The sequence below is a fragment of the Lissotriton vulgaris genome, chromosome 3_1 (assembly GCF_964263255.1).
Source record: "Lissotriton vulgaris chromosome 3_1, aLisVul1.2, whole genome shotgun sequence".
Classification (NCBI taxonomy): Eukaryota; Metazoa; Chordata; class Amphibia; order Caudata; family Salamandridae; genus Lissotriton; species Lissotriton vulgaris.
Genome location: NC_141689.1, coordinates 1,256,518,334 through 1,256,543,312, shown reverse-complemented (window position 1 = coordinate 1,256,543,312; position 24,979 = coordinate 1,256,518,334). Strand labels below are relative to the sequence as shown.

Below are 24,979 nucleotides of genomic sequence, written 5' to 3'. Positions count from 1 at the left end.
CACCCAGAGGCCTAAACCTCGAATGTGCTTACATGCATTTATAACCATTAGTAGATAATCCAGCCCTGGTGATTGTTTGCCAGCTCTGGTACTTGTAGTTACCTCTCACCTTCGAATGTAGGACTCCAAATACCAGATTGCGCCTTGTTCGCATATACCCGAGCATCGACCACAAAGCTCAGCCATTCTCGATTAGGGGTGACACCACACTGCATGACATCAATACATTTTGTTTCCCCATGCACCTGTGTGTTAACCAGAGACGTATTTATTCAATGTAAGTCCATTTTTGGACCGTGGGGTTTCTTGATCTTCCTGTGGTAGCAGCAGTCCATGACCAGAGATGGTAACAACTAAAAGTTTGGTAATTGCAGCACCCAGGTGGAAATGACTACATTAGGACTCACCCTCGGAATAGAAAGAAAAAAAATTTAGAAAGCTTTTTACACTGCTTTTGAAGCAGTGTTTTGAAAATGGCCGGGCGACCCTGACAATGCTCTTGCTCTGCATTCGCAGGGGCGGGGGTGGGGGGGCTCTCCGTCCCTTCCATTAATGAAAGTGCTCTTGTTGGGAGCCTGACGTGCAGCTTCCAACCCCAGATTCCAGATAAACCCGCCTGACAGCAAGTCTACACAATTAAAAGCTTTAATTAGTGGAACCTCCATTTTCTTTTCGTCCTGATCAGTTTTATCTTCTCAATGCAACATAAATACACTCCACATAATACCACTCAGTACCACATAATCACACGTCACAATTACACTTTATTCAATGCAACATAAATACACTCCACATAATACCACTCAGAGTGACATAGGTGCACGCCACATAATTACACTGTACTCAATGCAGCAAATACACCCACATACCACTCAGTACCACATAATTACCAGCCACATAATTACACTCTACTCAATGCAACATAAATACACTCAACATAATACTACTCAGTACCACATAATTACATTCTATTCAATGCAACATAAATACACTCCACAAAATACCACTCAGTGCGACATAGTTACACGCCACATAATTACACTCTACTCAATGCAACATAAATACACTCCACATAATACTACTCAAATTACACACTACTTAACAGCACTCTACTCAATGCAACATAAATACACTCCACATAAATGCACTCTATACCACATACCACTAATCAACATAAATGCACTCCACACCATGACGTAATTTCACTAAGCATAATTTCACTCAACACCACAGTTCCAGGCCGCACAATCCAACTCCACACATTTCCAATACACACCGCATAATTACACACTGACTAACATATTTCAACTCCAGAACTCCACAATCCAAAATGTACCTCCAATCCACACTATATACTGTCACCACCTGAACACCAAACATCATTCACGACCACCATTTTGCATCAGCGCACCACCTAAGCATCACGTCAGTCTGCCCTTGGAATCTGGCATCTGTTGATTCTCCCTTAGTGTCCATCTGCTGCTCGTGTTCTAATTAAATTACAGTTTTCCAGCCTCCACTCCCCCGTTAATTCATGTCCCGCTACCCGATAACAACATTTTTTTTAACAAACAAGCATGAGAACAGGCAGGAAGAAGTTGCCAGCTGTGCAAGTACAAAAAAAAACTAGAAGACATTTTTTATGTTAAAATCTTTTTTTAATCAGGTTTTTTAGTTGTATATAATGTTGTCTTCGTTTGTATAAAGGTAACAAAAATGCTTAACACTTTTTATTATAACTTTTCAACATAATGCACAGCAGCCACAATGCTCTACAACATTGCCAAAAGTTCTGGCTAAACACATAAGGTCCCAAAGGCGAGACCTATTGGCTATGCCAAAGCTTGTTTAGATGGGCTATGCAGCAAGGTCATTGCTTTTCGTGGGAGGTTACACTGCCCCATTTATGTCCCATTTTAGTTTGGATGGTGGGGCTCAAGTAAACTTTAAGCGCTGGTAAACATTTTTTTTTGTTTCATAAGTGATTCTTATTTGGGTGACTCAGCCTGTTATGTAATCGCAGGCACGGTGCTATCTACTAATCGTGGATAATTTTTTTGTTTTACTCTGTGTTCTACAAACATGTTGTTAGATTTACAGCTTCTTTTGCTCACAATGTAAAGATGTGCCTGCACACAATACCGCCTGCACACAATACTATCAATATTTTGCTATGTCTGTATGACTTTTAAAATCAACACTTATAATGCAAATTTCATCTTCTGATTGAATTCCCTAACCCTCTTCATGGGGGGGTTGCTCAAGAAAGGGGCGCTACTACCAGCTTCCTGTTGTCAATTTTTTTTGGAGACTTCTGAAAATTATTTTTCCCTGGGTTTTAGGGCTGGGGCATGACAGCAACTGACAATATGCAGCTTGTTTGATTATGGATAGCATGCAGCTTATTGTAAACATTGAAATGAGTTCTGTCACTTTCAAACTGAGTACACTTCACAGACTACAAGGGTTGAAAGACTGTGAAAAGGGGCCTCTGCTACTCCATGAACTATTTTGTTCCTTTTTTTTTAATTAAAAGTTTTTTATATTTTACACATATTCCAACCAGTGTTACAGCACACTTAATCAAAACATAACATAACATATTTTCACACTATCCATCACATACTTGTAATTATACAGATGAACTTGCTACTTCCTGAGGCCCCTATATTGCTTATCCTCCATTAACCAGGAGCCAAATTAAACAGGTAGAGTGGGGCTTTCCCTTAAAAAAAACAAAAAAAAATACCAACTAAGCAGTGTGTATAAGTGCAGCTCCAGACACAAAGCCGGTGTCCAACCCTCTTTTCCATTGTTCTATAGGTTGCCAAATTTCTCCCCCCCCCTTCACCCCCCTACCCCCCCCACCCCAACGCTCTGGCTCTACGACCTTTCCTATTGTATACTGCTTTCTCTAGGTTATAAGTGGAAAGTAACCTAGCAATCCAAATTTGAAAAGTTGGCAGAGCTCTGTCAAGCCACGCCTTTGCTATGCAGATTCGATAGACTGCCATGGCCATAAACAGGAACTCTGTAGAGTGCCTCTCTGCCCCACCCGACTCCCCCAGCATTATTAATTCAGATGAAATTACCTCCTTCACTCCCAGTGAAACCTCCATGAATTTCTCAATTGCAACTATTAGGGAGTATAATTGTGGAGATTCCGCAAACATATGGATAATATCCGCATTATTTGAGTCACAGCTTGGACAAGTTATTCCCGAGGTGCCACCCCATTATGCTATCCTAGCAGGAGTATGGTATAGAGAATACAGTGTCTTATAGTGCTGCGCTTGTAACATTGCTGAGCACAAAACAGTACGACCCAAAATGAACTATTTTGTTCCTGTCACTAAATTGCACTGTGTTTTAATGGCCCTTTGTTTTAAAGTTACAAATGCCTACAAAATAAGTTTGAGATGTTATTCTAGGTTGAAGATGAAATCCAGTCTATATGTTTCACTCTACATCTTCCTCCTTCTACGTGACCTGCTTAGAACCAAGCAGAGACTGAGACTTAAGAGAAAGGAAAACAGGTGTGTTGTTTCTACAGATGTTTTTTTCTTCAAATGTTTAGGTGTGATTCTGAAAATGTATTATTATAGAATACTTTTCAGTTGTGGCATAGTTAAAACTGTCACTCATAGATTCATAATGTTCTACCACTATATGAAACTCTTTTAATCATGAATCTATGATATTGACTACCAACATTTTATGAAGATAAAAAGCTGTGCAGTTAAGAATTGTAAATATATATTTCCCTATATGTGCTTACCTTGGCAATATATTTGTAGTCAATAATCTTGAATAGCTTTACATGTAGTTGGAGGATACTGACTTCTGTGTTTAGACATACAAACTAAGCCAAAACTGCATTCATCCCATTTGTTTATTTTTTCCATTGGATATTGCTGGGTACTTTAATATTTCTAGAAGGATAGAGTTCTTTCCTACCCAGGTATCCATTATTTCCTAATCCTTGCTGCTGCATCCTTTTGGCTGGCTCTGAGGATTTACTAAGCAACGAGGTCACTTGACTTGAGTAATCCATTGGTAGCTATATGGGTAACTTGTATTTAGCTTGGCCAAAGAAGTGCTTGAGATCTGGTCACGTAGATCTAATGTCCTTTGGTTAAGGGTGTCTAAGATAAAGAGTGAGTCTCTGTGGTAGCTACTCTATTTGAGCCTAGAAGGTCCTTTGGCCGTTGCCCTACATCTGCAATGTTCAAAGAAAATTTATTTGGTTCTCGAATATAAAAACCATAAAAGTTATATATGTATCAGACATCTGCAATAGCTCACATTACTACCAACATGATTCCAGAGGAACACCCGTGTTGCAGTGGCGGCTCACAGAGGGAGTGCTGTGGGGCAGTGGGGAGAGGCAGGGTTAGGGTGGGGGGGGGGGGGGGGTAGTGGACTCCGACATACGGCGGAATGGAGTAAAGTACGTAAATAAATAAATAAGACAATTTACCTTGCGCGCCCTGCAACGCCAACTCAGCAATGTAGGGCGCACAAGGTAAATTATTTTACTTATTTAATTACTTACTTTACCCCCCCACCCTGTCAATCATCAGGAACATTTTACTTTTTGAAGTTGCAGCTAACAATAAAACTTACCTTCGATCATCTAGTGGTGGCGGTGTTGTCCAGTGGTCATAGTTCGTCTCAACACGGAACCACCTGCAGTAAATAAAATAATGCACATTTAGAAGTGCTTTCAGAGAAACACATATATTTCTAATTCTCTGAACTATATGGACAACAGGTAAGTGTTCATACTTATGCATTCAGATTTTTATAAAGCATTGACAAGTTGCCAGGGGCAGCTTCTCCGTAATGGCTGAGGAGCGCCGCCCCCCTGCTACAAGAGGAGAAATAAAATGATAATAAAAGCATTTTATTATCATTTTATTGTTGCCTGTCTGACAGCTGACGAAGCGAGTCTTTAGCAGGACAGGGCCAGGAAATTCTGCGTTATACGCATTGCAAGGGTGGGAGGGGTGGGCACTTTTGAGTGCACTTGTCAGTTTGGCTGGCCATTTTAGGCCAGTCAATCAGACATGCGCACTTAGGTTTCTCCAACCCAGCTGTGTTGACCAGCCGGGCTGGAGAAACACCATAGGGTCCCAAGCACTGTCTAAGTGGCATCTGGAGCCTGCGCAGTGTGAATGTTTTCATCCCCCCACTCACCCCACCACTAAGCAATTATAGCAGCCTCCACTGCAACTTGTCTTTGTCACTTCAGAGCACTGAAAATAATAAAGGTATTTGCAGCTGCAAAAATGACTTTTAGTATGTATAAAACACAAATTGTGATTCTGTAAAATGTAAACTCAATACCGATTAGCAAGGGGAATGTTTAGAGATTCCTTTCCAAATACCGAATATGAATGGTATGCATTAATGTTTTATCTGGTGGCAAAACATTAATACTTCACTGAATACAAACATGTAGTGGTAAGACATTTGCAGAAGGAAAGTGGTTCCTAAGGGACACCTTCCCCTGTGAGAATGATGAAGAAAAATATTGATCCCACAGACCACTGACTACTGTTAAAAATGTTAGTTAATTTTTTTGTTTGTTTGAACACATCCTGTTTTAATTGAAAGAAAATGGGCTGCAATTGGACAAAAAAGATTGATTGCTTTATTTAAAAGCAATCACAGACATGGTGTTCTTCTGGCTCCAGTGAAGTGATGGGTGTGAAGGGTTCCTAAAACACTGCACTAGTTGTAAAATTACTGGTCGCAATTTGTGACTAGTATTTTCCAATAAGTGCTTCATACATCTGGTCCAAATTTCATAGTTAAACAGGACTACAGGTGGAATGTTTAAATGTGGCAAATTAATGTATTTATTAATGAAATTAATAAAGCTGTTAGGCATGAGTGGCCTAGTCAGCCACAAATGGAACCCAAGCAATCCTAAACCACATGCCACATGCAACATACACAGTGATCATTGATACCTCATGTTACCAGTGCCCCGATTAAGTAGACACAACTCATCCATGTACACCTTCAGTTGACACCATTCCCATTCACAGTTTGTGAACTGTCCCATGTACCAGAACATAGCCAAGAACTATGTCTAGTGCGAGGCCCTTTTGTTATATTCATTTTTTGAATCTTTTAAATACGTGAGTCTGAAGATTAACTGATGATATACATCCATGTTGAGCGGGTCTATTTAGGTCCACATTAACTTTGCATTATTATTATTTTAGACTGCTTCCTGCTGCTTTGTAGGCAGGTGAGTGGGTGGGGTGCTCTGCTTTTGGAGTAGAGCTGGGGAGGAGTGTTTTGCCACTCCTAAGTGTGCAATGACAGTTCAGTAGGCCCTCTCGGGTCACCCAAAGCAGTCATGTGCACTTTCCCTGTTCTCCATGCAAGCTGCATTACAGCTTGCATGGAAAACAAGCCCAGGCCCCCAATCCCTGGTTGAGCGTCAAACCAGGACGCTCAAAAGCAATCACAACGGTGCACTGCAGCATTGTGATTGGTCAGGGGAGCCTGCGTGCTCACCAATCACAATGCTACATTGCAGTGTTCTGATTGGTTAGTGGGGCCAGGGGCGGCCTTAGGCATGTGCAAGCTGTGCACCTGCACAGGGTCACCAAACCCCAGGGGCCACCACGGCAATATATATCCTTAATATAATAAGGATGGACACATATTTGCATGGCAGCCACTGGCAGGGATTTGGCGGCCTCCACTCTGTTCCACTTCCAAACACCCTGACTCCCCCTCTTCACTGGCCTCCGCGCTCCGCCCCACCCGGACCCCCTCTTCCGGGGCCGCCTACCTAGGCTCGTTGCCCAGGGCCACCATGAGCCTAGAGCCGCCCCTGGTGGGGCCTGCTTCCTGTGCCTCGATGTGCTCAAGGCGAGCAGGAGCAGAGACTTGGGACCCGGCCGGCAGCAAGGTAAGTTCATTCAATATTTTTTATTTTTATATTTGCTCCGTGATTACCCCCACCCCACAACAACACCACTGTGCGCAATTCCCTGGTGCCCGCCCCGCCACACACAAGCCATACCGGCCGCCCCTGGTGCCATGGGTCTTTGTTACGCTACTTCTTATATCTGAATACGTGAGGAGGTAACTGGTGACCCGACTCTGTTCCTATGATACAACTTTTCATTCTTTCTTTCCAAACTAAACATTTTACCTATGGGAATGCTCTTATACACTGCAGTTATAGCGCAATACATCAATACCCTAACAAGCAGCAACCATTACTTCAAGATAGGTAATCCCTTAGAAACTGAAAAGAGGAATTCTAAATTGAAATTAAAAAATACTTAAAATATGCTAAAAATACTTTCTATTGAGCGATCTGAATCCTTTTTTTTTATTGCCACTTCCAGTTCTCTTCAGGACCAAACTGAAATGAAAGTTGCAATGCCTCGTATGCATGCTAAGTAAGGATGACTGTTTTTACACCCAACACACCAGTTACACTCGTTCATCCAGTTCTAACTGCTGGATTATTAGTGTCTGGGAGACTAAACCTTTCATTAATGCTGCTAAATGTGGACGATTCGTGGTTCATCTTGGATTACAAGGTCCGCCTCTCATTTCCTTGACACATTCAAGTCATCATTGCAATCTTGATCTCTCTTTTCAAATGCCTCATATAGAGCGTTCAAACAGCTCCAAACTTGACAATCACTGATGACATCACAAAGATTCTCACCACTGGCTGGTCCTAGAATGTTGATAAAATGAGTGAAGAAAAATGCACCATGCACTGATACACACACAAAATTACTTTCAGACTAGCCAGCATCTGTCTAATGGTAAACTCCAGAGCTTGCTAAATCAGAATTTGCTCTGCAAGCATACTAACACAAAACTAAGTACCCAACCAATGTCTCTCCAATTCCACTACTGCCAAGCAGTTCCCAGAATCAAATACCTGACTATGCACTTTTTAGGTGCTACGGTTGGTTGAAACTAAGTAGTAAGCCTATACCTTTGAATCACGGATATTGTTTTAGTTGTCAAAAAAAATTACTTGCAGAATGAAAACATTTTTCATACGTTTTGTGACTTGTCTGCATTTAAGTCATTTAATTTCGGAAAGGGTGCAGCACAAAAAAATAATTAGTGGACACCATTTCGAAATTGGCTGCACCATGTACTAAGGAGGAAGTGATGTAATTTTTGGCTTGATGGAATAATATGGAACATGTATCCAGAATCTAGCAGATAAATCTAACAACCTGAGATTGTTACTTATAAAAAATAAGGAATGTAAGTGGACTTTGGAGTGTTAGCATGAAATTGATAGTTTAAATAGTAAATTGCAAAATGCACCCAATTTACAGGCATTTATACCTGAAGCGGAAATGATGATAGTTACAGATACAAGTTGTAAAGATATAGGGGCGGTATTGAAGCAAAAGAGAGATGGAAAGGAACAATTGATTGCCTGTGAATCTAGGGAATTATGAGGTGCAGAATTGGACTATTCAGATGTGGATAGGGAGGCATTGACTGGGTGTTGAATCATTTCGGAATTTTATTTGGGGGACTTATTTTAGAGATGGCACAGATCCTAAACCACTGAAGGAGATATTTAAAAGGAAAGGTCTAGATTTTATTTCAACAAAGATCAGATTAGGTGATGGGTAGTGAACCTATAGGACAGAGCTTTCCAAACTGTGTGTCCCGACACAGTACTGTGTCCTGCAAATGGTGGGTGTGTCGCGGGATGACACCGGTATTAGTGGGCACTTAGCATATAACTGCTACTAATTAAGAGGCATTGCTTTGAAAGCTTTGTTCTCACTATGCCTCATCTATTCCATAGCGTCTCCCAGTAAATGGTCTTTTAAAGACCTGCGAAGTACTCGGGTGTGACTGTGTGTGTGCCCAGGAAGCTGGGGTGACAGACAGAGAGAAATAGTGGTAGGAAGACAGAGGGAGGGAGACGGAGAGAGAGAGGTGGCAGAGAGAGAGGAAGACAGAGAGAGACCAAGGGAGACAGACAGAGGGAGACAAAGAGAGAGGGAGAGGGAGACAAAGGGAGAGGGAGAGGGAGACAAAGGGAGTGAGAGGGAGAGAGTGGGAGAGAGAGGGGGGAGTCAGAGGGAGGGAGACAGAGGAAGGGAGACAGAGGGAGGGAGACAGAGAGAGAGAGAGGGAGGCAGAGAGAGAGGGAGACAGAGTGAGACAGACAAAGGGAGACAGACAGAGGGAGAGAGAGAGAGAGAGGGAGACAGATAGAGGGAGACAGACAGAGGAAGGGAGACAGAGGGAGGGAGACAGAGGGAGAGGGAGACAGAGAGAGAGGGAGAGAGGGAGAGAGGGAGACGGAGAGAAAGGGAGAGAGAGGGAGGGAGACAGAGAGAGATAGAGGGACGGAGACAGAGGGAGAGAGAGGGAGAGAGAGGGCGACAGACAGAGGGAGGGAGACAGACAGACAGAGGGAGGGAGACAGACAGAGGGAGGGAGGGAGACAGACAGAGGGAGGGAGACTGACAGAGGTTCGGGCTCGCTTACTACGCTCGCTCGCTACACTGCCTTACTGTGTCCCAAAATGATGCATCTCCAAAAAGTGTGTCACCAACATGAAAAGTTTGGAAAGCTGTGCTATAGGATATTAATTTGTTGTGGAACATGTGACCGGGGTTAGTAATCTGACAGTGGTTTGTTTCTCTAGTAACAAGTGTAGAAGAAATCGAGTCTTTAGATTATATTCAAGAAGAAAGTATTGATGTGTGTGAGATCGCAATGGGGTGTCTTACAAAAGAGGTGTGGAAAGAAGAACTAAGTAAGTTAATGTAATTAGGAAACCAATAAACCGGGAGGAGGCAAGATGGCGTCCACGCTGGACGCGTGAGCAAGCTGCTCCTGCACGACCTCACGGGACACAGAGCTGCTCGAGTGAGGAACGGGCAGGAGGGTTGTTTTTCAGTGGCACAGCCGGTCTTTCTGTTTTCTGGCTTCTCTGAATAAGATAAGAAAAAAATACCTTCCTCCGTGTAGATGTGCTGGATTCTATCAGCGGTAAACGGACCTGGAGCACGCAGTCCGCGGTGGTTGTGGGCGGTGCATAGGAGTCGGCTCACCTGGTCCAGCTGGTTCAGGGAGAACTGCTTCACTGTTGGGCGCGAGAAACCGCGAGTGGAGGAAGGAGTGTCAGAAGCAATGGCTCCCAAAGGACGAAGAGGTCGTGGACAGGGAGCCGCTACATCTGAACAGCCGGATGGTCAGGAGTCTTTAAACACGGTGGAGATTCCTGCTCGCTCTGATATGCGGAGCAAAGAGACAGACAAAGCCGACAAAGTAGACAAAGCAGGGAGAGCGGCCCGAGGTAAGGAGGGCGGTGATAGTAATCTGAGACCGGTAATAGGAATTCCGGAGTTATTCTCCTCAATTAAAAATAAGGAAAGACTTAAATTGGGCCGACTCGAAGCTGCTGTTTGTCAACTCCCTGAGACATTAGACGAGGTTGAAGAAGAAGAAGCTGGGCAGACGAATGAAAGTAATACTGCAGAAGGAACACAGGGGGCTGTGACTGTGAGTGAGACAGCGACTGAATTGGAATCTGTAAATACTTGCCCTGTATTAGAGAAAGACTCGAGCACTATTGAAGCTGTAAATGAGGAGATTTTGTTAGACAGTGCGCAGGGGTCTGCTTCGGCTATATCCTTGAAGTTAAAACCAATTAACACCGCGGCCGTTAATATGGAGAGACCTAGCTGTGATAGTGAATTACAAGAGGCACACAGACAGCACATTCCTAACATTACTGAGTCTGATTCAGCAGATTTTTACTCCCTATCAGAACAGTCCATGTCTTCCTCTGAGGATCTTGTCCAACAATACACTACATACATGAGTTTGGAAGATGGGAGTATACACAGTAGCTTTGATCTGGAGGATCAGAGAGCTGAGTCTCGCACAGTTTGTAAATTGCGGTTAAATCAGAATGGAGAAACAAACGGTGGAGACGCCGGGAAGGAAGGAGAAAATTCTACTGCCCCTATTAATGGAGAGGAAACACCGGAAGAAATAACATTGGGGTTGATATATAAGACTATGATGCAGCATAGGGATGAAACCCGGGAAGACAGTTTTAGAGTGCAAAACTCTTGCAAGAAGCTACAGAACTCAGTTAGGCGTCTTGTTAAATCACATGCTGAGTTTCTAGTAAGAGCTAATGAAGCGGAGGCACGCATATCCACCCTCGAGGATGAACTGGTACAACAAAAGAAAAAACTTGAACTGCAACTTGCCTATAAGGAAGATGTTAATTGGAAATTGATCGATTTAGAGAATCGGTCAAGTAGAAATAATCTAAGGTTCTTACAGATTCCGGAGGGCAAGGAAGGGTCTGATCCTCGAGGTTTTATAATTGAGCAGCTTAAAAAGTCATTTTCTGAGTCTACTAGCTGGGACTGGGAAAGGGAGGTGGAGCGCGCACAACGGTTTCCGTTTAAAAATAGAGCAAATCAGCGGGATCAGAAACCAAGAGCTATTTTAGTGGCATTTAACAGTTTCTTGGCCCGTGAGGAAATTTTTATGAAAGCTCGCCCAGATAGAAAGAGAAGTGGGTTGGATTGTGAGTACTTTGTGCGCCTCGACATCTGTAAACAGTCCATTGAGTTAAGATGGCAGTTTCGGCAACTAATTCCGGAGTTTCAAAGTAAGGGTGCACAGGCCTATTTGATGTTTCCAGCTAAAATGAAAGTCATACACAAGGAACGCACTCATTTCTTTATGTCCGCTGCGGCTGCTAAGGAATTCCTGGGTACATGTAGTTACCTTAGATGCCACATATATCTAAAAAAAAAATGTTCGTTTTTTCTTTAGGTTAGTAGGGGCATTCATTCTTCCTTTTGCTCCGTATCTTTCTTGAGCAGCATGATCTTTAATTTTTCTTTTATTCTTGGGGCATGTAGTAAGATGTCCCATGGGCAATGGTAGGAGGTTGGGGGCAAGCTCGCATCAATCGACCATCAGTCCTGACGCCTCTATTAAGGGTTGTGGGGGGAATGGGGGGCTGGTGATAAGGAAGGGTGGGTTGGAGGGGTGCACGAGTGGGGAGTGGGAGAAAAAGGGAAAAACGTTCACAGCAAAACGTGCAGAAATTGTCCTCTAATTTTGAATATCAGAATGGATTGGTCTACATTAAAATATCTTTTTTTGGATTTGATTAACATGATGTCTGGGTATTGCTCATCAATGTATAAGTACATTAAGGACATATGGTAACTAAAGGTTTAAGAATTTGCTCATTGAATGTCTCCGGGTTGAACAATGTTAATAAGAGATGTAAGGTTGCGGCCGAACTAAGCTACATATCACCACAGCTACTCTGCCTTCACGAAACACATATACCATGGGTAAAAAGGGAGGTACTGAAAGAACTTGGATTTTTCTTAGTGGTTACTACACGACAATCTAGTATGATACAGGGGTGGCTATTCTCTTTAAGGGAAATAATGTTACTATTGGGCGGACACTAAGTGATAAAAAGGTCGGTGGGCGATGGCAAAATGTGGGGTAGAGGGGAAAAATGTGACGCTATGCACTGTGTATGGATCCAATTTAGACAACCCGGAAATTTTAAATGAAGTGAATTTGGAGCTTGTAACTTGGCCTCAGCCAGTTATAGTATGCAATACTAACATAAATTTGAATAACACTGCACTGAAGGACGGGTTTACTAAGTACAAGGGGCGTAAACCAAAAGTGTTCAAGGCAATGTATAATTTAGTTGAGGATCAAGGGTTGGTGGATGTGTGGGGCCATTTGACCCACAGGATAGAGGGTATACATTCTATTCTTATCCGCATAAGAAATTGGTCAGACTGGATTATTTTTTTGCTCCAGCTTCAATACTGAAAGGTGCGACTGTTAGTGTCTACCCTAGAATTTCATCCGATCACGCCCCTATTGTAATGGAGATACAAGCAGATATAAGTAGATCTAGCTCTTTAAATTTCACATTTCACAGGAAGCTGGGGCTAAACAGTGACTTTGAAGCCTATATAGGAAGGTGGATCCAGCTATTTTTTGAGGAAAATCAGGGTACAGCTACAGTACCTATAATTTGGGATACTTTTAAGGCAGGATTTCGTGGAGAATGCATGAGTTTTACGTTTCATCAACAAAAGAAGGCCGAGGCGTGGCTTGGATGCCGAGGAGGTAGGCAGCGTGAGCCCGGAGCTCCGCGCCCGATCCCGAATATCATCCTGATTATCTGAACGGATTCCAGCAAAACTGGGATAATCCAAAATCTAAAGTCGTCACGGAGGGTGCGGCGTTCACAGCGGACGACCTAGAGCTGTTCCTGGCCCTGAAATTTGACTTTGAAGACCGGCACCGGGTGTGATGCCGTCGATCTAAGATGGCGCCTTGAGGCCTGGACAAAGAAACGACGGGAGCGCGAGGCCGGACTCTTCTGCTGCCCTATTACTGGCGGTGTTGGATGGACTGAAGGACCCCTCTTAATCTACTCGGTGGGCACGGGTGAACTTTCCTCAAGCTGATGCGAGCTGTTGGGAATCGTGACCATAATTACGATCGCTGACGAAGCGCTAAAATGGCGGCGGCCCTGTGACGACGGTCCCGACTATCCGAGCACAGGCTGGCATCTGAAGGCTCAACGGCAGCAGTGGACCCTAGAGTACTGCATTATCTAGTGCGATTGGAGCGGAGCCCACTGCGCTAAGCACATCCAAGATCTCTAATCCTATTGCCCGGGGAGTTTACTAGTGGCGGAGCTCTGCAGTGCGGAGACAGTGAGGGTGACAAAGGGACCCTAGAGGCCGCTACCATTTGCAGCCGAGATGGTGAAACCGAAAGGGAAGGGGGACGGAGCGACCGACACGGAGGCGGCGGATGGAGCGGATCGTTATCAGCCTGCTCTCCAGCGCATGCAGGACCGTATATTGGAGGCCATCGCGACCACGAAAGACGCCCTGCAGCAGGACATCGCCCAGGTGGCGACGGGCTTGGGTCTCCTGAAAGCAGATCATGATAAACTTAAGGATAGAGTGAAATCCATGGAGATCACTGTTCAGGAATTGGCCCCCGGACCACGCAGCTGTGAAAGCGCAGATGGCGGATGCCCTAGACAGGCTGAAGGTGCTGGAGAGGAGGGCCGAGGATGCGGAAAACAGGAGTAGGCGCAATAATGTTCGCCTCGTGGGCCTACCGGAGAAAATTGAGGGCGACGATATGGTGTGCTACCTCGACAACTGGCTACGCACTGAGGTGGCACCGAAGGGACTATCTCCTTTCTTCTCCTTGGAACGGGCCCACAGTGAGGTTCCGTGACGATCGTAAGTGGTGTTTTCGACTCGCACTAATATGGTCGAGTCTGGTATCTATGAACCGCAAATGACGAGTTTAGTGGGTGTGCGCAGTTTCGCTGTGCTAACCTAAACCGTTCGTTTGTTTCGTGGGTTTCTATCTGTACCCACGGGTTCCATCTTAGATACGGCATCCATTTTGTCTCTTGCCCTCAAGTAGCCAGCGAACGGACGCTGTCCGCTTCGCGACCCTGGGATTCCCAAGACTCTTGCGGAAGACACGTTTCCCTTGAAAGTGTCTTTATGATGAGGGGGATGACACTGTAAGGCAGATGTCCCTGCTCGAGGCACATCTTGCCGTGCCGGTCTATTGTCTTAGCCGTGCATCTCATTAGGCACGTCCCTTTGATGCCTGCAGCTCGTGTTTCCCGATGTCACCCCTTTTACGCCCTTTCCGATCTACCCACTGTTTCTGCCTTCCTTTGCACCTGTCCTTGTTCCTTCTTCGATCTGTTTACTGCCGATTGGAATGTACTAATGGGTGGAAGATGGGTTTTTACAGTTGGGAACCACCGAATGTTTTTGTACTTATGTTCCGGACCCTGAATACATCAAAGCGACCCCTCTTGGGGATAATGATGGGAACCAAGTTGTAAACCTTTGTGTATCATGTTAACGTATGGGAGAAAACTGTATAAAAATGAGCGATCCACAGTAGCAAATTGAATCAGATCCCGCGAACTTACATGCTGTGTACTTCACGTGACTTCTGTGTTCCCTGCAGTAAATAAACCTCGAATCTTTGACGCCGAAGGAAGTGTCCTGTGTCTCTGTCATTTGTACGCCGGAACAGGTTACCCACGAAGGTTTCAGGTGTTGTCCCCTGGCACCGCTGGGTCTTAAATAACCCAGTCCTTCAGTTGGCGCCCAACGTGGGGCTGCATCAGTGGTACCGGTCCAAGCCCGACGATCGTGACGAACTTCGTGTGAAATCTCCGAGGGAAGGTGCACCCCGCTTCATCGATCCTGTTGTCGAAATAAGTGGCCCAACAACTTTTCCCGCGAAGATTCCCGCCTCCTGCCGGCTGCGACGGACTGCTGCCCTGACTGTAGACCTGTTTTGGCACCTGGCGTAGACCTTGGTACAGCGAGACGATTGACGGGCCTTCCTGGTGACGCCATCGATCTTGGAGTTAAGTATTTGTGGGTCGCTCCCAGAGTCCTTGGTTGTGGTTACTTAGTTGTTGCATGGTTCCATTGCATTTGTGGTTCTTCGTACTTGGTTCTTTGTTGTAATATTTGACGACTGCAGCCGCCAAAAACCGAGGGTTTCTGCTCTTTGCAGGGACTTGGTTAATCCCGTAACCCTTGAAGTTTGTGAAGCTCGGCTAGTGTGCAAGATGCCTGGTCGTAGTACTTTGTTCGGTTGTTTTAGACGTTGTGGTACGGATTCCCGACTGGAGGACTCGTGTCCGATACCTCCGGTTGGAACTCCCACTTATGAGCTTTACAGCAAACATGGGTTAGGTCCGATTACCTTTAATGAATATTGGATTCGCTACACCAAAAAAGATGGTGTCCTTAGTTGGCCACCTCATGGTAATGAGGTAATATGAATTTTATGGTCAGTTGTGTCCCCTATCGTAGACCCCACCGGCTCCATGTACGTGCTTTAAGTACATGTATGTTCCCTCCACTTCCAGCTATGAAGACGCAAATACATTTGCGTCCAACGTTAACATGTCCTCTTTCAGATCCACCATGAATGGGTCAGATATTCCGTTCCTAAGTGTACCTTGCCAACGTCTTTATGTGGTGCACTTTCATGTTTTCTAGCTCCGGCGAGTTAGGCCCTGATTTCTGCCATCGAGCCTCTCTCTGCCTTCTGTCTCTGAAAGCCGCAGTCTGCTGCTTCCTGACCCTTGACTTAATCCCTGCGCGGCGAGCTGTGCCTGGCTCGGCCTGCCTTGCCTGCCAAGACTGTGTTCAACCTTCAAGTTATCTGCTCCGCTCCTCGAAAATACATTCCTGTCTAGTAGTTTACGAAAACATCCTTCCCAGCTGCAGAGCAAAGGGCCCGGCCTCACTGTCTCTATGCAAGTAATTCATAGCTTCCGTTACCATGGTAGGCCCATGGCCCCTCACATCTCATGTAGACATGTAGTCGCATATGCACGCACTAGCAGTCAGTATAGAATAGCCTCTGCCCGAGAGACCTTTCCTTCTAGATAATAAAGTTCCTCACACACAAGATATTAGATATGATTTGGGATTAGGTTGTTCTGACACACCAGACTTCAGTCTCCTCATGTAGGGCTAAATGTCAAGTCCCCTTCACCCTCCAGTTCCACGTCAATCATACGTCATGCTGCTGTGCGCGCATCTCTGCCACATATTTCTGCTGACACTGCAGGATTCTCTTATGGATCCACCCACTTGTAATACGTTTCATGTGACGTTGTCTAGCACACACCTCTGTGTACGCCTTCATGCACGCCTTCTGTTACGTACATATGTCCTTATCTCGTTTCTCTCAGCTGTTACGCCTCCTGCATATGTCTTTACTGTAATGCATTGACTATATATATGATAACCTGTCAATAAAGTATTGTCTATCCCTTCCTGAACCTTCGTGGTGACGGAACCCGATTGCCTGGTTCGAACCAATTCCTTTTTAAGGAATAAAACCCCTTTTAAAACCTCAAATACCACGGATTCTGTCTCTTATTTTTGACTGAGTTATTCTTATTGAACTTTACCGCATAAATTAAGTATAGGTAATTTAAATTTACCACATAATTGGCGCCCGAATAGGGACCCCTCCCCCACCCCACGCGCCGGAGGTGCGTTGCAGGCCCGGTCCCCTGCCACAGCCGGACGGACAACTACGCGTACCCGCAGGATTTCCTGTATCTCCCTCAGGCCAACGGAGGTGACTGAGGCTGCGATCGACACCCAGACGAGGCGGTGAGGAGTGCGGAGGATCCCGACCAGAGCCTAGCTGAGAGAGCAAAGTCTGAGGTATTCAGAGGCCCACCAGGTTCTGAAGTTCCGAAGTATCTACGTCACGAGTCGAGTTGAGTCCAGTCCGGTCCAGTCCAGTGTCGAGTTTCCAAGGCCTTCTGTTCCGTGCTTCCCGGTGAGTACCGTTGCTGGGGACGCATCTAGACGAGCGCATTAATTTGTGCCGGTCAAGACGGGTTTGGGTACACAGACCCGGTCTGCACTGTTTTAGCGGTGTATCTGTACTGTTTAGCAGCATATCCGGTCTGCACTGTTTTAGCGGTGTATCTGTACTGTTTAGCAGTATATCGAGTATGAAGGTAGTTAGTTTTATTCTTATTATTATTGTTCGTTTTCAAATGTGTTTTAATGTTGTGGTATGAGTGATTGTTCGATCTGCATTATCGTGGTTATTGTATTAATTGTGTCCAAGTCCAAGTAAGTATCAAGTATTAAGTAGTACGGCTGAAACATGCCGCTGTTCTCCAAACTAAGACAGATAAAAACTAGAAAAGGGATACTAGAGGAAGCTGTTCCTATTCCACCTAGGGACACTCCAGGGTACTTTATGTACCACAAACATGGCCTAGATGCCGTATTATATCTCGATTTATGGGTGGATTATACCAAAGATTTAGCAGAGAATCAGAGATGGCCGGCTGCTGGGACATGGGATGCCGATTGCATCATGAGAGTAGAAGAAGCTTTATGGAAAAAGAAAGCCAGACAGTCACAGAAAGATGCCATTGAATTATGGCGTAAAGAATCGCATAGACGCACAGAGAAAGCACTCAGAAAAGCAGAGAAAAGTAGAGAGGATTCAGACAAAGCCCAAGAAAACGTATTAGTTGAGGAAGGTATACGAGTAAAAGCAGAACAAGTAGACAGACAACGAAACACTCTTATGAATGGTATGTATCCTCTCCTGGCCGAGGGTTTACCTAAGGCCACCCCGGAAGTACCAAAAGACCTGCCACCTCCATTGCTTCCGACTAAATTACACCACAAGACTGCAAAGGACATTTTTCTTTCATCCTATCTAGACGATGTAGCCCCCGAATATGTTAATGTTCCGCCGCCACGCACACCACCTGCTGACGGCACTCCGCCCCGAGATAATCTACCGCCACCTCCGCAACAACATACTCCTCCTCCCGTTCCACATCTTCCGCCTGTTCCTCCACTCCTTCCCGCGCCTATTCTCCCTGCCATTCACCCAACAAATCCTTTTGGACCTGGCACCTCAGGAGGTGCGACAGGAGGTTTTCAAACGCCACCACCAGCACATCGATTGACTTATAGGGATTTAGCACACCAACGTACACCTCAAACAGCGAGTTACGACATACTTACTGAGCCTCTTACAGACTGTAGATATGATCCGGTACCCGGTAAAGACGACAGAATGATGCTATCATCAGTACGTCTACGACGCGTTGCAAACTATTTAATGATACTACCAGGAATGATTGATCATCTAGACCGAATATATAACTTTGTCCAAACAGGGCAAGGTCCTGAAAGTATTGGCGAGGCCATGGCGTACCAGAAAGTAGACACTCAAAAACTGTTATTACGTTTCTTCATAAACTGCTTGATAAGAAACCGAGATAGGCCTGGTGTAGACCAGGAAGAAATGAAAGCACTCAACAAATGGGGTCAGAATATAGCAGACGGAAAACATGATAAACAGAATAGTATAGAAAATATGTATCGAAGGATCCGAAAAGCAGTAGAACAAATACATGAAAGAGAACAGCCTGAAAGAGAAATAGATGCAGATAAGACTGAATCCTCGGAGGAGGAGGAACAACAAGAAACGACAACAGGACCATTACAGTTACCAGCTAGAGAAATGATAGCATATGTAGGTAAGGGAAGACCCTTTAATAATTCAATGCGTCCGATACGTCCAGAAAGTAAGAGACTTTTTCGAGCTGCCATGTCAAACCCGAAGACGCCTGAACACCTATTTCAGGCTACTGATAAAATACTTCAAGAACGAATGGGGTACCATGTACTCAATTCTATGGATGAACAAGAATTAGCCAGGTCAGCAGTACAATGGGCTGACAGTTCTGATAAATATGGTGATGACACATTAGCACAAACGTTTTTGAATCTTTCTCCAGATGAACAGCGTTTAGCTGGTATCTACATGATACAACATCTCCTTATATTGTATAAAAGCCAACATTCTGATCCAGGTCCCCTACCTGATATATTAATAGAACTACTCATGAATAGATGGAGAGGTCTAGGTACCGACTTAATTAAAATAATTCTAGAACATCGGCACAGATATAGTGCCTTCTTGTGTCCACAGTTTGATCCAGCACCACCCGTAGATAGAAAAATGTATTACATAGACAGACAGAATCCCTTGCGAGAAGTGCACCCAGTCAGGAATGATGATAATACTCTTAGACGCGTGTTTGTGTACACGCCCATAACTAAAATAGAACTATTGGAAATGAAGAAATTAGTACCCAGCCATGACAAAGATCCAGCAGGTTTTCACCGTGAAATAAAAGACATGTTACTCATGGGTGATTACACCTATCCCGACATCATGAAAATATTAAAAGTATTACTGCCTGCCGGTATTTACGAGAAACTCAAAGAAAAAGAATGGGAGGTGGGAGAGCAAAAGATTGTTTGGGCTGAATTAGAGAACGAAGAAAATACTCGAACTGCAGGCCTAGGACTTGGGGAAAAGACTAAAGCATCACCAGGATTGTTAGTACAAGTATTGCCACAATTATTAGCAACGAAAAAGGAAGACTGGGGTGCAATCTCAGCCTGCAAACAGAAACCCGATGAAGACACTAGTGATTTTTATTCCCGATTCGAAAAATGTTTTGGTATTAATAGTGGCCTGAAAGCAAGTAGCGAGTCATATCCACATCTTTTTGTAACAAAATTAGTCGAGAATTCCCTGCCCCAGGTTAAGAACAGGGTACTGAAAGTCGAGAGCACATGGCAAGCTAATACCCCTTCACAAATGTTACAAATGTTACAGTACCACCAGAATAGAATTAGAGAAGAACAAGAACACGAACAAAGACGTATGAAAGATACGAAAATGAAAATGTTAGTAGCCCAGTCAGTTCCAGCTGACGGCCAGAAAAAGGGTATGGCCCAGTCCAATAATTCAGCAGCTCCTGTTAAAGGGACATGCAACTATTGTAAACAGCCAGGTCACTATATAAACGATTGCGCAGTTTTGAAACACAATATCTCTACAGGTAAAACGAAAGAGAGACCGCGTCCTCCTAGGCAGGACCAGGTCCAACAACAAGTACCACAGAATATCCAGCCTATGCAAGCTTCACAACAGCCAGTACAGACCGTAGCAGTCCCACAGCCACAACCTATTGCCGCAACACAGAACACGACACAACAGATGTACCAGTATGCACAAAATGATTATCCCGATTATCAGCGATACACATGAAACAGCCTAGAGAGGGAAGTTGGCTTGCCTCTTATTGAGGTTCCTGTAGATCAAGAAGGTCCTTATGTACATAGCCAAGTATTAGGGAAAGACAGAAAGTTTTTAATTGATACAGGGGCAAGCAGGACAACTATTAGTCACGTCGAAGTTCCAGGGGCACCCCTCTCAGGCTCACAGAATGTTTCCCTTGGATTTTCAGGAAAGCCTATTATTAATGAAGTATCGCAACCACTTCCCCTTGCAGTTGGTCCATTGACACGTACTACAGATTTATTACTAACGAAATCATGTCCAGAAAACTTGTTAGGTATAAAGACATTGAAAGCTCTAGGAGTGGTTATTTGCTGTTCTACGGAAGGAGTAAGACTGTTTCTACGCGACTTTAAAGGTCATTATGTGTTGAGAGATATTGATCCCAGATTACAGAATGTTCCTGCACATTTATGGGCACAAGGCCCCACTGATGTAGGTTGTATGCACATTACACCATATCGAGTCACACTCAGACCAGGAGTAGTCTTACCACGAATCCGACAATACAAGTTACCTCCAGATGCTGTAGCGGCTTTACTGAAAATCATTGACGAGCTCATTCCACAAGGAGTGGTTGTAGAAACCGACTCCAATGTATGTAATTCCCCTATCATTCCAGTTCTTAAACGTACTGATCCAAATGCACCTCCTGTTTATCGATTATTTATTGATTTGCGCGAATTAAATAAATGCATTGTACCACAATACCCCGTGGTCCCAGATATCTCGTCTCTATTGACTGCCATTGATTCCGAAGCAACGTTCTTTACTGTAATTGACCTGAAGAACGCCTTCTTTAGCGTCCCCATTGACCCGGAAAGCCAATACCTTTTCGGATTCTGTTTAAATGGACGAAGCTTCAAATTTGCACACGCACCTCAAGGATTCACAGAAAGCCCCAGTATCTATAGCCAAGCACTGAAGAGACAACTAGACAGTATACACATGCCTGATAACACTGCCCTGTTACAGTACGTCGATGATCTGCTGATCACCGCCCGTAGCGAACCTGAATGTGAGCAAGCGTCACTGACGGTTTTACATTTCCTGGCTGACAAGGGACACAAGGTGTCCCCTTCGAAGCTGCAATTCTGTGTTCAGCAAGTTGTTTACCTTGGGCACTTGCTGTCCGAAGGGGGGAGACAGCTCACACCTGATCGCATCCAGTTAATTGTAAACATGTCACCACTGAAAACACAAAAGGAGGTACGAGCCTTTATAGGCCTCACTTCTTACTGCAGACAATGGATTCCTCAGTACGCATTTCTAGCAAAGCCACTCATACAGTTGACAACCCAGGAGGCAGCGTCTTCGACTGCCCTCCCTTGGACTCAGGAACATACACAAGCTTTTGACGACTTAAAGAAAGCCTTATGTCAAGCACCAGTTTTAGCGACACCATGTTACAGCAAGCCTTTTACACTTTTTGTCACAGAACGCGAAGGTACTGCATTGTCAGTGCTGACCCAAGAACAAGCAGGTTCACACAAACCGTGTGCTTATTTTTCTAGTACATTGGATCCAGTAGCGCAGGCTCTGCCTGCGTGCTTGAAATCAGTAGCAGCAACAGCTCTAGCAATCAGACAAAGTGATTCCATAGTGTTAGGACACCAATTGACAGTACAAGTTCCACACTCCGTGGAAGTTCTTTTAAACCGAACACAGACCCAGCACTTGACTATAGCACGACTGACAGGTTATGAATTGACATTGTTTCAGCCACACATAGAAATCAGACGCTGTAATACATTGAATCCTGCTACACTTTTGCCATTTAGTGAGATAGATCCATTGGCACATGATTGTATTGAAGTCATTACTATTACGACGAAACCCAGACAAGACTTGACAGACACTCCATTACCAGATCCAGACCTGACACTTTATGTGGATGGTTCATGCATGAGAACAAGTACAGGAGAATTAGTGGCCGCTTACGCAGTCACGACAGAAACTGAAGTCATAGAAACAAATTGTATTGACACCCTGTCAGCTCAAGCAGCAGAGCTCATCGCTCTGACTCAAGCCTGTATTCAAGCTAAGAACAAGAGAGTTAACATATACACAGATTCACGTTATGCATTCGGAGTCGTACACGACTTCGGTGTCCTGTGGCGAGAGAGAGGTTATTTGACTTCTCACGGGGCCAAAATTAAGCACGGTCCCCTCATTCAGACTCTGTTAGATGCAATACATGTGCCTACAGCAATATCCATCATGAAGTGCAGGGCACATACTAAAGTCACAGATATCATTTCCCAGGGTAACGACCTGGCAGACCGAACAGCCAAGCATACAGCTCAGACTCAGACTCACGCAACTGACTTGACAAAGACAATAGTCCAGACACCGACACATTGCATGACAGTTAGGGATCCCGCCCTAGATGGAATTGACATACAGACACATGCCACACCAGATGAAATCAAGAAATGGACTGAACTAGGAGGGACCCAGACCGATCAAGGATGGATGACGAAAGGAAAATCTACATGGTTTCTCCCTGACTCTATGGTCCAAGTAATCATTAACACAGTACATAGTCCTGCACATTTAGGAGAAAAAGCCATGTTAGACAGTATTCAAAACATCTGGTTCAATAAACATTTACGAGCAGCAGCCAAACAGAAAGTGCGTACTTGCATGATTTGTTGTCAGTTCAACCCAGGTAAAAGCATTCCCGTAGAGCAAGGTGGATTTCATCCTCCCGATCACCCTTTTGAAGTCCTCCAGATGGATTATATCCAGATGGAACGTTGTCGAGGATTCAAATATGTCCTCGTAGTTGTATGTGCACTCTCCCGTTGGACAGAAGCATATCCAGTCCCAGATTACACTGCTCCGACCACTGCCAAGCAGCTGGTTCGGGAATTCTTCCCCAGATATGGTTTGCCCCGCGTCGTATACTCCGATAACGGTCAGCCATTCTCATCCGAGTTAATGAAGCAAGTATCTCTCCTGCTCGGCTACCAATGGAAGTTCCATTGTGTCCGACATCCCGAGGCAGCAGGCCTCGTGGAGCGTCATAATCAGACTCTGAAAATTCGCCTTGCCAAGATCTGTAGAGAGAAAGGAGTCGACTGGATAGTAGCTTTGCCAGTCGCACTCTTTTACATAAGAATGGTTGCACACTCCAGAACAGGGCTATCCCCGTATGAGATGGTCTTTGGTAGGCCACCGAATATGTGGGGGACGCCTCTGCCTCGAAAAATCACCGATGTTGACTGTATTATGCTGACCGATTACCTTGCCTCCTTGATGTCTGCACTACAATCTTGTCGTTCACAGGTAGCTGCAGCCTTTCCCGACAACACCGAGGTGAAGCCCCATGAAGTGGTTCCAGGAGAATATGTTTTTATAAGGAATTTCGACCGAAGAAGTCCGCTGGAGCCCCGCTGGCAAGCCCCAAGACTAGTACTTCTGACAACAAGGACAGCCGTGAAGGTGGAGGGCCGCAAGGGCTGGCTCCACTCGAGTCATATCAAGAAATTTCATGGACTGCCTCCAGATTTGAACTCTCAGCCCGGCCCTCCTCCACAGACTGACTCAAAACTCCCCCTGGTCGAGAAAACTTCTTCCCAGGAATACAGACTTAAATTGAGGTCTAGCAAGTCAGACAGTTTAATTGTTTAAGTCCTCCCCTAGGTGAATCGGTTGAACGAGTTTTCTGACATGTATCCCCTAGACCCCAATAGAGAGAGAGATAGACAGAAACAGCTAAAGAAACGTGAATATTGTAAATCTCTTCGCAGCCATTGCATCGTGACACTATTGATTATGTTTTTTCTAAGTCTTCTAATTATTGCTGCGAGTATACTGCTACACATCTACTACCCTATTTTCAAGCGTGCACATTCTCCCTTCAACGTCACTGCCGAGCACTCTTTCAGTGAACTGCCCCCGCATGAATTGTCTTACCGACTTGCGCTGCGCAACAACACATTCATTAGTATGTTACATCATTCCCATCAGACCAGCAATGCTACCAATTGTTGGATATGTGGCCGACTCCCTCCCTATCAGAAATACAAGGGAGTTCTGCCCCTCTTCCCGTACCCGTTTTCACACAATGGTTCCTGTGGGGCATGGTTTAGTTTAATAAACTCTCTAGATTCCAATTCCGTAGTTTTTCAGGGCAACTGGGTGTGGGGAAATCTGAACACCGTTCTGCATAAAGTATGTTTCCCTGACAAGGAGGGTTTAC

The 24,979-nt window shown here is 44.8% G+C and overlaps 1 protein-coding gene across 2 annotated transcripts in view; it reads right to left on the bottom strand.

Moving 5' to 3' along the window:
• The window catches only part of NAAA (N-acylethanolamine acid amidase), a 393,144-nt gene that overhangs the window by 89,783 nt on the left and 278,382 nt on the right, over window positions 1-24,979 (bottom strand). For both annotated transcript variants that reach the window (XM_086961778.1, XM_086961779.1), the window contains exon 7: window positions 4,627-4,689. In XM_086961778.1, the coding sequence (XP_086817904.1) occupies window positions 4,627-4,689 (63 nt within the window). The remainder of the gene's footprint in view (window positions 1-4,626; window positions 4,690-24,979) is intronic.